The 15,391-nt window shown below is 44.2% G+C and overlaps 1 protein-coding gene across 2 annotated transcripts in view; it reads right to left on the reverse strand.

The window, feature by feature from the left end:
* Positions 1 to 15,391, reverse strand: part of npffr2a (neuropeptide FF receptor 2a) — a 19,299-nt gene that overhangs the window by 3,118 nt on the left and 790 nt on the right. For both annotated transcript variants that reach the window (XM_036213761.1, XM_024258044.2), the window contains 2 exons: positions 7,664 to 7,995; positions 1,987 to 2,086 (listed from right to left, as the gene is read on the reverse strand). In XM_036213761.1, coding sequence (XP_036069654.1) covers positions 1,987 to 2,086; positions 7,664 to 7,988 — 425 coding nt within the window. In that variant the 5' untranslated portion in view covers positions 7,989 to 7,995. The remainder of the gene's footprint in view (positions 1 to 1,986; positions 2,087 to 7,663; positions 7,996 to 15,391) is intronic.

Raw genomic sequence — 15,391 nt, forward strand, 5'->3', positions numbered from 1 at the left:
ACACTGATGGCGAGTCATCAGAGCTCGCTGAGCGATGGAGGTCAGCGGCGGTCACGTCTGCAGCTGGAAGTGACCTTTCACCTCCCATCTGCCAGCACACCTCCTCCTCCTCCCCCCCAGAGCCGTCGGTACCGCCATCGAACTTTCCCGCCGTGAGACTCTCCAGCTGTCAGCTGATGTCTGTAAAGCCCGCCTACATCGGCGCAGATGAAGCATCAAAGCAGAGGAGCATCAAAGCGCCAGAGCGGTGGCCGGCGTGCTCCGTGACTTTTGATGGAAAAGGTTTCCATGGCTCGTTCAGATGAATCCAGGAGGGAAGAATTACAAAAAACGCAGAGAAGCAAAATCCTGATGCTGTTTCTGATACGGTCTAAGATCAAAGATACAAATATTAGAGTTTTCTACAGAAGTCCCAGTCAGGAACGCAGAAACTGAAGCCATGTTTAATATAAACCGTATTTTTATAAATGTATGTTTGCTCTGACTGTAGATGTCTCCGTCATGAATGGTGGAGGAGGAGGAGCCAAATGCAGGAGAGCGACTGAAGAAACGGAAAGATTGACTAAATAAACTCAAACATGACAAAACCATGAGAGAACAAACCAGTCACAGCAAACAGAACAGAGACGTGAACACACGGAGGTTGATGAACGAAGTGAAGACGATTAACCGGAACATGTTGAGACTGACAGCAAAACAGAACAAATCTAAGCTCAGAATCCTCACAGTTTCAGCCAAGAAAACCTCCTAAAAACGTCATTGAATATTAGATCGTCTGATCGTCTAACAGCTCAATCTGTTTATGCATCTTCATGAATCATCACAAGATGTTCGTTTGCATCAAATTCAACTGGATGTACATCCTATAATGTTCATATGACATCATTCACAGGAACTACAATCTAAAAATGACAAAGGTTGGACTTCCTGCAATCATGCTAGCGTGAATCCTTTTTTCTAAATCTGGTTGCTGAAAATGATCAAGGAATTAACTCGACTTGAAGGGATTTGCTGAAAGACTTGAAATTTTGTTGAAGAACTATAAAAGAGCACTTAAACTGGCCTGAATTTCTGAAAAATTGTTAGTAAGTTTTCTTAAAAATCTCAATACATGCCGATTTTGCATGTAGTGTGTTGCTTAAAAATGAGCTAAACTCTAAATTAACCCAAAAACGTAGTAGACAAATTCGCCTCAAAAGCTAGCACGTTGCTAAATACTAGCACAACTCCAAAACAGCAGAAAAATCCTCAGTCAAATTAGTCAAAAACGTTAGCCTGTTGCTAAAATATTAGCTAAGCTAAAAGCAGCCCAACAACCTCAGTAGATACAAATGAGCCAAAAACCGTCAGCGTGTTGCTAACATGTAAGATGACATTAGTATTAAAAACCTCAGTAGATGCCAAATTACCAAAATGAGCTAGCATAATGCTAATATAGCATTTTATTGCCAAATTATTTAAACATTACTGTTGACAACGGTTTCAAAGTGTTTGAAGAACTCGAACATTTCTCATTCATTTCCTATGGAGCATATTTTGCTCAATATTTCCAAAACTATGACGTTTATAAAGACCAAAGATACAAGCAGTAACGTCCCGAACGAGATGAACGTTAGAGAAAGAGGACAAAGATCTGATGGGGACTGAAGATTCATGTTGAGTTGGTGACTGAGCTCATTCATGGAGGTGAGACAGACTCTGACGGAGAAGGTCTACAGCCAATCAGAACACAGAACGCCATGCACTGAGAAACAAATCTTCAAATCAGTCAGACTACCAAGAGTGAAGCTTGATGATGTCAGAACTCTGCACTGGATAATCTGCTGTTAAACTTGTTTAAAATCTGATCAGAACTTTGGGATATTCTTTCATGATTCATGAACACATCTGTGTCATCTGCGTAAAGACGATTCCTTCTCCTAAAGCTGAGTCTTCCTGTAAGTCCAGATGTTTTCCAGGACGGGTCTGAGGTGAACGACCACGTACCTGTCGACGGCAATGGCCACCAGCGTGAAGACGGACGCAGACACGGAGATCCCCTGAACCATGCCGCTCAGCTTACAGACCAGACTGCCAAAGGGCCATCCTGCAGGAGACAGAGGAGACTGATGGACTCCTTCAATAGAATCATAGGTTTGATCTGATGAATTAGTTTAACTCAAACTCTAAAGCTTCAGTTTTATCCTGAAACTCCCCACAGAAACGTGATAAAGCCACAGGAGATGCATAAAGACGATGTAAAGATGAGTTCAAACGTGTCGCTGCCACAGAGACAGATTTAGATCCAAAGACACAAACTCAGAAAAGCTCCCGCCTACAAACACTAACCAGGTTTTCTAACTGCCTTTCTTTGAGTGGGAGTTGGGCTGCTGTTCTTAGAAAGCAGCTGAAGAGCTGACAGTCTGAAGCTGCTCCTGACGTTCCTGATGTCCGGAACGCCGCTCTGGAGAATGACGCTAACGAGCTTTATTGTGGACGTATTTGGATGGAAGGTTTCTGTCTGCAGATCGTAACAGCCGCTGAGGTCTTCATCTGGATGGAGACCTCAGTACTGACGGTAAAGCTGATGATTCCTCACGTCTGCAGGTCATGAGATGAAGAACGCAGGTCACCGCTCCATCCCCCCATCATACCTGAGCTGCAGCTCGCACTGGAGGTGTGTCTGACCCCCCACCCCCCTCCCCCACTGCAGACCCTCCTGCGCAGTCGCAGCGAGCAGCTCACGGTGTTTGGATGAGCATCTTCCATTCTATGATCGGCGGCGTGCTTTCCGCTCCAGCTGGGCGAGCTTCACTCTGATCTGCGTCACACCAACAGTTTTTCTGCCTGCTGGGCGCCGCGTCTCTGATAAGCGTCTCTGCAAACCGCCGCCTGACTCAGCTTGACCCTTTCCCCCTGGATCCCGCTCGCTGTTGGCTCCACTCTGCAGAGATGAGAAACGTCTCTGTGACGCTCTGGCCTCTGGCGAGGTTTTCCTGCAGCCGAACGGCACCTTCGCCGTGTTTGCTCTGCAGGCTGGAAGGAGCTGCACGTTTGCTGCGTCTTCTTTCATCCTGAGACGTTTTCACTGATTCTACGGCTCTTTTCCCTGAAGACCCATGAAGGTCCAAATGTTTCCTTTGTAGGACGACGCTGTGAAAGACGGACTAAAAGGATGAAAACATTTGAGGAGGAAAACAGCTTCAGTAAATATTCTAGTTTGTTATAGAAATGTTGAAACAGCTTCAGGGAAAGTACAAGTCAAAGTACAAACCAAGCCGACAGCAGATGAAAAGCTGGATTTTCTTGTTCTTCATGATCATTTGTGCACCAATCTCAGGTCATGAAGACGGGTTTGGTGACAAGACGTGATTGATGGTCTTCATTTAACCAGATAAAGACCCAGTATCTCATTCACGAGGCGACCTGGCTACGATGCTGCGGCACGCGTCAAATAATGTCAAACTAACGTCATAATAATGTCATAATAATGTCATAATAATATTATAATAATATCATAATAATATCATAATAATGTCATGATAATATCATAATAATATTATAATAATATCATAATAATATCATAATAATATCATAATAATGTCATAATAATATCATAATAATGTCATAATAATATTATACTAATATCATAATAATATCATAATACCGTCAAAATAATATCATTATAATATCATAATAATATCATAATAATGTCATAATAATATCATAATAATGTCATAATAACGTCATAATAATGTCATAATAATGTCATAATAACGTCATAATAATGTCATAATGAGGCGATATCCAGATGAAATAAATGGGCGGAGCCTCAGAAAGGGTAATACAGGTAAAGGTAAATCTTAACGTTTGTGCAGGGAGCACCACATTTGTGCGCATGAACAATGTTGACTATGACTCGTTTGATGTTCAGGATATTAAAAATGCGTTTAGGGAAATCCGGTTTGACAGTTTTCTCTCCGACTGATTGATTCAGGCAGAGCGACAGGACGGCTAAAGGCTCTAAGTCCACTTCTAACACGAGCACTACGGAGATAAATTGGGGCCATAATATTTGAAACCCAAATAAAACAAATAAAATAAAATGTATTGGTGTTTGGCCAAAGATAAAAAAGCAAAATGTCAAAACTTTCTGCTTTTCTTAAATAAACTTTATTATTTTCAGCTTCAAATCTTCTGTTTATTTGGGTTTCAAAACTCAAAATTTAAATTTCAAAACTTTTTTTTTCACCTTCAGTTCTGTTTTTATCCTTTTGGAATCGGAAAAATTCAGTTTCAAAACTTTGGGTTTGACCTCTGTGACCTTCTGTGATCAAAGCTGCTGTGATCCTGAAGACACCAAAACCACAGGCTGCTGGCAGGATGAGCAGACCTGGGGGCTTAGATCAGCCCAGTAACACCCCCCCAAAAAGAAGACACAGATCAGCAATTTGAATCTCCTGTTGTGGAAAACATGAAACTCTTAATTAAATCCATGAGTAAGAATTATGTTCTGAAGCTGTCAGATCCACCAGCTTCCTGCTCTCATCAGATCACAGTGTCGTCTGCAAACATCGTGATCCACTGAAGCCTCGGTTCCACTGGGCGCTCCAATACGTTCCAGTCCAGTTTGGTCCGGTTTTTTGAGGGTTTTCATTGTAAAATAAACTCATTAAACACTTCTGACCCGTTGTAGCTGTATAGCACGTGTCAAAGTCGAGGCCCGGGGGCCGGATCCGGCCCTCTGGGTGATTCTATCATATTGTTATTAATGACCCGATGTTATCCTGAGCTCATTTCTAACTTGTATCATTTTGACAAAATATATTTTTATGGAGAGTAAAATATTAAAAGTTATTTAAGGTTTAAGTTGATTTATTCTGGAATAATATTCCTGCATTTTTATTATTCATAATTATGCTAAAAAGTTGGAAGTTTTAAAGTTTTTCAAATTGACATCCAGCAGCTTTTTGGACCATTTTTACATTTACTATGAGTTTTTAGGCTGTTTTAGAGTTTAGCTCATATTTCAGCTACACGCTAGCTGTTTTGGCTAATTTAGCCTTTTTCAGTTTTTAGGTTGTTTTAAAGATTAGCTATTTTTTCAGCTTCATGCTAAAACCGGACCAGACCGGACCAGACCGGACCAGACCGGACCGGACCGGACCGCTCAGTGGAAACAAGGCTGTAGATTCCTGTCTAGCCTCATCCACTAGTCTGTCCATCACCATGGAAACAAGAAGGAGCTCATAGCCCCACCTCCACCTGGAACTCCTACAGAACATCTCACCACCGTCTTACAGCCCTCAAACATCTTCTAGACAACTCCAGAGTTCTCCTCTGCGCCTCCAGACCTCCTCCTCCGAACCACAGCTCCCTGACAGACTTTAGATCTAGACACAATGCAGCTCCTCCTGACCTCCTCTGTTCTCCTCATCAGCTCCTCCTCCTCTCCTCTGCTCTCTAACATCTCCCTCATTCATCCGATCTTCAAAGTTCTGCTTCCCTCTCTCCATCAGTCTCGTAGAACCCGTCTTCCCGTTTTATCCATGTCCTTCATCATCCTGACCTGCTGCTCTTCATCCTTCCATCTGTGATCCCATCATGCTCCAGTGAGAGCATTTCATTCGTTCATTCAGGACTTCAGAGTCTCCCTCAAACGTCTGTGAAGTCTGGCCACGCCCCCATTGTCACCTCGCTGGATGGCCGCGTTTTTCTCAGTGAGGAAATCTTCTTACTGGAAAACCAACCGAATCTTTTCTGGATTCTGCTGAGTCGGCTCATTTCTGGAAGTTTCTGTTTTTTCCTTCTTCAAATAAAGATGAAACTTCAGAGAACGTAGAAGATGTTCCTGTTTTTACACTTCTGGTTCAGAGATGATTCATCTGAACATCTTCGTTCATCTGACAGAGAGAAATCCTGAAAAACTTCCCATAATCCTCTGAAGCTGTGATAAACCAGGAGGTAGAAGGAGGTTTCTGGATGTTCACATAGGAAGCTTTTCAGCTTCAGGTCCGACAGGAAGTCTGAACACAAACATGGATGTCTGCTGAGATTCCTCCTTCATTTACTCTCATTGCTTCAACTGTTTAGTGCAGCAGATCTGATCGGACGACGTCGTGCTTCCCAGCTGGAAGCTGTCCTGCATGTTTCAGGATTATGTTGTGACAGCCGGGATGGAATCAGACGCAGCCGGACGGATTTCCTGAAACATGTTTGCCGTTGGACACCTAATGCATGTAAAGAGGCTTTTGAGGGAAATGTCGCCGCTGAGCCCATTTCAAACATTCACTGTTAATTAATTTTCATGCTTCACATTCAAACTGCAGCATCTTCACTAGAAAAGAGCCTCAGGAGAAGCTTAAAGGTTACAGGAAGAGGAGGACGGTTCCATGTTCCACGGATGTTTCAAACGGTTCTGGGGCTCCGAGCCAACAGAATTACAATAAAAATAAATCTAAAAAAATCCATCGTAGTTTAATTGATTCTGGGAATTATTATTGATAGCAGCCTCAGTGTTCTTCATGAAACATGAACCGTTAGTTTCTACAACATCTTCAGAGACGTGAAGCTGGTGGTACATATGAGGTTATTAATAGTACATTTGAGATCAAGTAAAACCAGGAAAACATTTCAGTTTGTTATGGTATAAAGCACCTGTTTCAAAGGGAAGAGTCACTACTTTCTAGATTATTGAAAAATGAAAAAAATTCCAAATACAACAAATGTTTATTTATGAGTTTGATTCCCAATAGAACCACCAAACCCAAACATCTACACCACCGAGAGGATCAAAGCCACCAGTTCTCTGAAAATGATCTGATCCTCGCAAACATTTTAAACTTTGATTTCACACATTCAACGTATTTGATCAGGTTTTAAGGTTCTAAATTCTCAAACCAACAAAGTCCAGAACAAATCTGTCTCATGAAGAGCTGGAATGATTATTAAAATGGGTCCAAATCTACTTTGTTTTTCTGAATATGTCTGGAGCTCCGGCCCTGTGACGGACTGGCGACCTGTCCAGGATAAACCCCGCCTTCACCCATCATTATCCGGGATAGGCCCCGGCAACCCGCGGCCCCGAAAGGAACGAAGATGAATGAATGTGTGGAAGTCCTCGTCTCTAGATCTTGATATAAAATGACTTTTTACTCGTTCCTATTTTCTAACGATTGTCTTCCTGGGAGTTCTTCTCCTGTTATCAGAGTGGTTCTGTGTGGGAGCTGGGTTCTGTTTCAGCATCAGAACCAGGAAGAACCGACGGCGTCCACGGCTGACCGTCCCTCCACGTCCAAGCTGCACAGGTCCACTACAGGGGAGGGGCTTGTGAAGGACAAAGGGAATGATGGGAGAGGAGGAACCTGTGCGCCTCTTTTCAAACATGAAAATCTCAGTGGGATTCGTCCAAAGATCACCTGTAAACGGAAGCCGCGGCGCCCGCCCACGCACGCCAGGCACCAGCGTGTCGCCGTAAGCCTCCAACTAATCTGACATTTCAGTTTCAAAAGAGGACGAGTGGGAGGGGATCTGACGCCGCGCTCAGGGATTGTTGCTTTAAAGGGTTTACCCCCCATCCAAACACAACAACTGAGGATTCTCTGAGGATCCAGGAGTTTCTGATGTTCACAAATCAAAGAGGACACATGTTGATGTCACCCTCAGAAGGCGGAGCCTCCGTTACCTGTGATGATGTTATCCAGGAGGGTGGTGGGCATGCAGAAGATCCCCACCAGGAGGTCGCTCACGGCGAGGTTCAGGATGAACAGGTTGGTGACGGTCCACATGTTTTTGCTCCTCAGCACGATGAAGCAGACGACTCCGTTTCCCACCATGCACACCAGGAAGATCAGCAGGTAGGAGATGATGAAGATGGCCGCCGTGGACGGCTGGTGCAGGTAAAATCCCACGTAGGTGATGTTCCGCGGCGTGCTGCGCTCCGTGGAGGAGTTGTAGAACGTCCAGTTGTCGTACGGCTGAGTCAGGTTGTTTTCCAGGCTGTCGTTCATTTTAAACCTGTAGGAAAAGAAAACGCACCACGGTTAAGGACTAGGACTCGCACTGGACCGCGACGCACAGCCAGCCGTGTCAGGAGGTACCACTGCAATACCCAGAATGCCAAGAGGCAGGTGATTGATCAGGAAGTTTTTCTGGCCCAAACTGAATCTTTACAAAGTAAAGACTGTTTTCAAGAAAAGATTTCTGTCTTGTGAGAAAAAGATCTTAAAACGACGGTAATTCAAGAGTAAAATAATCCAAGTTATGCGTCTTATGACCAGAATTTCTTTCTTAAAATAAGAATTCTCTGGATGGACATTTTTCTTACCCTATTGGCAGATTATTTGTTGATTAAAGAACCTTTTTCACATTTTAAGATTTGTTTTTCTTAGGTGAGATTTCTATGTGGGGTGGGCAGTTTTTACCATGTTGTTCTGCACCTTTTGTCTACAATAAGCAGCTTTTACACACCTGAGGCGTCGCCGGTGAAACACTAGATCTTCAACGTACTGGAACTTTGCAACCATTAGCATAATAATTCCAGTAGATTGTGCAAAAATCGACTGAAATTATCGTGCTAACGGTTGAAAGGTTGACTTAATCAAAATACATAATAAAAAAAAATGTTCTCAGTAGAGTTTTAATTATGAAGTTTTTAACCAAAATCAACCTAAACGTCTTAAGAAGCCATTTTTCATGTTGATCTGAAGCCTTAGTGTCAAAAATCTCCTCTGAGGGGGCGTGGCTTTTGGAGCTGAGTAGAACATCCAAATGCTCTTTCATTGATTTACAATCCTTTCCAACTGCGGTCAAATGAGCCGCCGTTCACATTTCCGTGGTCACATCAAGAAGCTCCGTGGAGTCTGGTGGAGATTTTCCAGCGTTCTCAGTCCTGCTACCGTAAGTATTGGATGAAACTCACACCAAAAATCCAGTGATGCTGATTTGACCACAGAAATGTGAACGGCGGCTCATTTGACTGCAGTCAATGTGAAGATACCATCTTCTCTTCTCCAGAACCTGAACTAGACACTAGGAACAGATGAGGGTTTAGTGCATGTGCAGCAGAGCTGTTGATGGAAAGAAGATCATTCATTCAGACAGAGTCTGTCCAAGACAGTTTGATTGGTTTGAAAGGAGAAATACTCGGAAATACAAAAACAAAATGATTTTTTACTACATTTGTTCTCTTTCTGAACAAAAATGACACACAGACATGTTAAAAACTCTAAAACAGGATTTTCATCATTGAGGAACTTTAAAGGATTTTAAGTAAAAAGAAAATACGGTAAATCCTAAAACTTTCCTCTCAGTCCTAAATTTCCTAATAATGAATATAAGTTACGAATTATAGTCCAACAACAATGTTCTGCTGGTGTGTTTTATTGTTTATTGTTTTATCTTTGTTCTTATCTGGTGTTTTTATGTATTTTATGTAATGTAATTTATTTCTATTTTTATCTGTTTTTAACTTTTTAGATGTGATTTTATTGTTCTTTGAACAATAAAATGTGCGGCGCCTTGTTTGACTGAGGTCATTTTAAGGCGCCATATAAATATAATAAACTTAAACTTAAACTTAAACAATGATTCCTTACATTTTCTACTTGGTGTAAATGAAGAACAGTCTGATCACGTGACTAAACATTCCTGCTAAAGATGTGATGGATTTAAGATTCTGCTTTTGTCCTCTAAAACCAGACTGTCGGGCTTTTCTACGTCTGGTAGAACCGAGTCAGAACCAAAGGGACTGGAGCTGCTTTCAGCTGCAGAGGGAAGCAGCTCAGATGAACTCAGATGTTCTTCAACTGGTTCTGAATCCCAGTTCAGCTCAGATAATAATGCAAACACTGATGTGTTTGATTCCCAGGTAGCCATGAGCAAAACAATCCAGTGTGGGTCCTTGTGTAGAGCCCCGCCTACCTCATCAATCAATTATACTTCATCAATCCCAAGCTCAACGGTGGACAACACATAGAAGACATATTGTCCGATGGTGAGCAGCCACACAAATCTGGCGGCGCTAATCGCCCAGAAAAGACCCATGAGGAGGAAACAGGAGCGATCTTCCATCTGTCGCAGTAGAACGGCAGAGACTGAAGTTCTGCATCAACACAGAAGAACCCTGAAGAAAGGTCCACACAATCAGACTCCCAAACCTCCAGCCTGACGGCGGGCGTGCGTCTTCTCCATTTGCCCCGAGGGTCATACGTACCCCTGGACAGGTGGGATGTGTCTCCCATGGGGAGCAGGTTTGGTCGATCACAGAAACCACAGACCTGGTTCAGACTCCAGCAGTGGTCCTACAGACGCTGTAACCATGAGAGAAAACCACATGGAAGCAACGGCTGGAGGCGGCTCTCGTTTTCCATCATCTCCTAACAGCCTGACGTGTCCTGACTTCTGTCTCTGAATCTGATCAAGTCGATGCATAAATAATAACCCTCTGTGAGTCTAAAACGGATATCTGTTCATTAAAATTGCATCTGAACACATCATCTGATTCCAATAACCAGCTCTGACTTGTGTTGGTGACGGGGAGGCAGCAGGCGGCCCCGCCCCCTCTGACAGCTGATGCATGTCTTCTGTCAGAGACGGTTTCCTTCAAGCAGATGTCCTTTATTGTATTTTACATCAGGGAGGGCGGGGGCCGTTCCCCCACCGGCGCTGCTGTATGATAACCTTGATCTTTGAACGGTCGGTTTCCTGAAGCCACACAGATTTCTGGATGTCTTCTTTCTTCAGCAGAAAACGGGAGCATAAAGATTCATTCGAACCCTGAAGAATGACCTGAAATGTTGGGTTGTTTTTAGCGAAGGTGACCTGAAGAATGTAGGACTTGATCCGAAGGGTTTGTTACGTTGTGACGTTTCTGTGCTCGACCCGCTTAAATCCATTCATCAGACTGACCTCAGCTCCTGTAGTTCCAGCCACTGACGGTCTCTAGAGTTCATGTATCAACAACATATTTTTAAGACGTTTTCATTTTTAAATCCATGTAACTGCAAGTGTCATTTAAAAACATAACAACAGAATAAAATGCAATTTTAGACGCAGCTCACGAGTGAGTTGTTATTTCTAGAAGAGACCTGCAGGCGTCCTGTGAGGTCCTTGGGGGCTACCTGCTGCCTGCAGGCACCATGTTGGTGACCCATGCTAGCTCCTTTTGGCTAGTTTAGACGTTTTTACACTTTACTGGCTAATTTGGAGTTGAGCAGAACTTTAAAGTCTATCCTCTGGCAGACAGGTAACCAGTATAAAGACCTCAGAACTGGACTGATGTGGTCTACTTTCTTGGTCCTTGTGAGAACCCGAGCAGCAGAGTTCTGAATAAGCTGCAGTTTCCTGATGGATTTTTTTGGTAGTCCTGTAAAAACACTGTTACAGTAATCAAGTCGACTAAAGATGAAAGCATGCACTAGTTTCTCCAGGTCCTGCTTAGACATCAGATCTTTAATCCTTGAGATATTTTTGAGATGATAATAGGCTGATTTAGTGACTGCCTTAATGTGTTTATCAAATGTAGGTCTGTGTCTATCACTACACCCAAGTTTCTGGCCTGGTTGGTAGTTTTTAGTTGAATAGATTGAAGCTCTGTAGTGACGTCCAACCTTTTTTCTTTAGCCCCAAAGACAATAACCTCAGTTTTGTTTTTGTTTAATTGAAGTAAGTTGTGACACATCCAGTCATTAATGTCCTCAATGCATTTACCAAGAGCCTGTACAGGGCCTCGGTCTCCTGGTGTCAGTCTAATATATATCTGTGTGTCATCTGCATCGCTATGGTAACTAATGTTGTTGTTCTTTATAACCTGGGCCAGTGGGAGCATGTAGATGTTAAATAGAAGTGGTCCCAGGATGGAGCCTTGGGGCACTCCACATGTAATTTCTATTGGCTCAGAGGTGAAGTTACCAATTGACACAAAATATTTCCTGTTTTCTAAGTACGTTTTGAACCAGTTTAGTACTGGCCCAGTGAGACCCACCCAGTTTTCCAGTCGTCTCAGTAGTATTGCGTGGTCGACTGTATCAAACGCAGCACTGAGATCCAGTAAAACTAGCACTGACATATTTCCACTGTCTGTATTCAAACGTATGTCATTAGTCACTTTGGTCAGAGCCGTTTCAGTGCTGTGGTTCTGTCTGAAGCCGGACTGGAAGACATCATAGCAGTTGTTATTTATTAGGAATTCATTTAACTGATGGAAAACAGCTTTTTCAGTGATCTTACTTAAAAATGGCAGGTTTGATATCTGTATATATGCAGTTAATGGCTGCATATTTTGGGAGAATTCTAGTTTCTTGAGAGCTAACGAAGTTCTCAAGCTAACTCAGGACGAGTTCTTTCAAAACTTTCTCTTGCGTGTAATTTTCTGGGCAAACGAGTCTTGAAATAGCAGATAACATGTAGACACAAACAGAGGCTGACTACAGAGAACATAAATGAGGAGGCTGCAGGCTTTCTAAGCCGTTTGCAGAGTTCCTCATGAAAGAGCCGGTCCACTCGAGCCGTCACCGGTCTGCACAGCCTCTTAACTCCAAGCCTTTCTTTGCCGTTAGATATCACACCCTGCCAGACGCTCTCTCCTGCCAAGGCAGTGTTTTTAATTAACGTGTTAGAGGTTAGCTGCCTAATTCAAGTGGGAAATAATAAAAAGACAGTCATTTCAAAAACTTCCATCACTTCTGTAACATTAAATGAAAAACGTCTGAGCCGTCACGCTGTAATGAGGACGTTTGTGAACCTTTAGGCTGTGAGCTGATGTAAAGTGTTTGGTCTCACTTGTCGTGTCCGGAGGCCTTTCCGTGTCTCACAGTGATGCGTTACGACACGGCCAGGCTCCTTTGGCCGCCACGTCTGTTCTAACACGTCCAGTTCCAGTCTCTGGTCACTGCTCTGAGGAGTGGCTCACAAGTCCGGCGTTTATGTCGTCTCTGTCTTCCAGCTGAGATCATGTTCTGATGGAGGCGCTCCTTCACCCTCAGTCACGTCTGTAGATTCTCATCCAGGTAGATCCTAGCAAAGCAGCAGGAAAGTCTTAGTCCAAACTGTCTGGATCCAGGCGTATGTGGAGTAGAACTGTTCCCACCCGAACGGGACTCGAAGGATGGTCATTACTGAAACCTGAAGGTCATAGACGCTCAGTGAACCGTAGAGACAAAATGTTCATGTTTATCTACGGGCGTGCTGCGGGTGACAAATCATAATGCAGCAACATGCCGGAGAGTCATCATCATTACTGTCAGGGGTGATTGGTAGTCTAAAGGGGCGGAGCCTCTCCACACACACTCAGATGTTACAAACAAACCCGTTGGCTCCAAAAGTGTTCACAGACATGTTAACAAGTACATAACACAACTGCAGTTCACACACGTGTAAAGCCTTTCATTCAGTCGTAGATACTCTTTACTACTATCCAGTACTCACACCTTACTAACCACTAGTATGACGTAGGACACCGTACAACAGAAGTGTGTAACTTCCATGATCCACTGACCACACACACGATAATGGTACGCTCCATTTTCATAATGTCTCTTCAGGCGGTCGTACGAGCCTTAAAGTCCCACGTGACTATTTCTTTATCTAAAGAAAATGTTCTCAGTAGAGTTTTAATTACGAAGTTTTTAACCAAAATCAACCTAAACGTCTTAAGAAGCCATTTTTCATGTTGATCTGAAGCCTTAGTGTCAAAAATCTCCTCTGAGGGGGCGTGGCTTTTGGAGCTGAGTAGAACATCCAAATGCTCTTTGATTGATTTCCAATCCTTTCCAACTGCGGTCAAATGAGCCGCCGTTCACATTTCCGTGGTCACATCAAGAAGCTCCGTGGAGTCTGGTGGAGATTTTCCAGCGTTCTCAGTCCTGCTACCGTAAGTATTGGATGAAACTCACACCAAAAATCCAGTGATGCTGATTTGACCACAGAAATGTGAACGGCGGCTCATTTGACTGCAGTCAATGTGAAGATACCATCTTCTCTTCTCCAGAACCTGAACTAGACACTAGGAACAGATGAGGGTTTAGTGCATGTGCAGCAGAGCTGTTGATGGAAAGAAGATCATTCATTCAGACAGAGTCTGTCCATCCGTCTCATTTAAAACAAAGTCAGAGAAGTGGACAAGCTGGTGTCTTTCTGACATCTGTCCCGGCCTGGGGGAGGGGGGGGGGCATCTTTCATCACAGCTTCAATTCCTTAAATCCAGAGAAACCCGTTTTCAGGAGTGAGGCGTTCCGGCTGCAGCTTCCGTTCCTCGGCTTCCTGCAGAGGAAACGTCTTGGCGATGACGAACGTCTGAGTCCCATTCATGAATGCTTCACTGACGCTGCACCACAGCTGACACTGACAGGAGACGCAGCTGCTGCTCACACGTGGACACGCCGCCACAATAAGAGCCTCCAACATCTGTTCAGGCGCCTCCAAAGTGGATTTCTGCCTCCAGCCAGCAGAAGATGAAGAGCTGTGAAATTATTCAGCACTGAATCTACATCAGGTTAGCGTCTCCGTGACAACGCCTCTGTCAGGACGCTCCTGTCCAGAGTTCAGACGGACTTCTCCAGATGATTCCCTTCCAGCACCAGCATCACTTCCTGGAGTTCGTCCTGGAGACGGAGGCTGATCCTGACTGCAGCCTCCGTCTGAGGAAGCAGAAAAGGTCTGATGGGAAACGGAGCCGCTCCTGAATGAGCAGCTATAGAAAAACAGCTTTCCTGAACATCATTCCAGCTGTTTGGTCTGAACCGCGTTTCAGGTTCTGAATGTCGGCCTTCATGAGGTTCAGGAATCTGTGAGGGAGGTGCATAATTCAGTCCTCCCCAGAGGGGATCCTATTCTGGAAATCAGCTTCTGCATCGGCGCTCTCCAGGACAAAATGCAGAAACAATCGCAGGCGGAGATGAGATGTGAAGTGACTGATGCATGAACAGCGGCGGCTGCAGCGCTGCCACTTCCTCTGGTCCGTTCTGTGTGGGACGTGGTCTCTGAGACGGACTGGGGGGGTCCTTCTGGAGCCGTGATTCATCTGCAGTCTGAGCTCCGACTCATGGATGGACGCTTTTATCCTGCTCCAGATCATCAAGTCTGCACACGGTCCTCAGGTGTGTTTCAGAACGGACTCATTTGTGTTTTCTGTTGCTGACATCGTAAACTCCTGGAGAAGCAGAGAAGACCCGCGGCTGAGGCTCCATCCCTCAGATGCTGGTCACTCATGAAGGAGTTAGAATCTCCATGAATCCTCCAGACGGTTCCTCTACAGCGTGCCGCGTCTCAAAGCCCATGTTCTTTCTCTGGAGTCCGTTTCAGTCTGGAGAACATGCAGACGCTCTCTCCGCCTGTATCCACCTGTATCCACCTGTATCCACCTGTCTCCCCCTCTCTCCCCCTCTCTCCGCCTCTCTCCACCTGTCTCCACCTG

Source organism: Oryzias melastigma, linkage group LG9, assembly GCF_002922805.2.
Source record: "Oryzias melastigma strain HK-1 linkage group LG9, ASM292280v2, whole genome shotgun sequence".
Taxonomy (NCBI): Eukaryota; Metazoa; Chordata; class Actinopteri; order Beloniformes; family Adrianichthyidae; genus Oryzias; species Oryzias melastigma.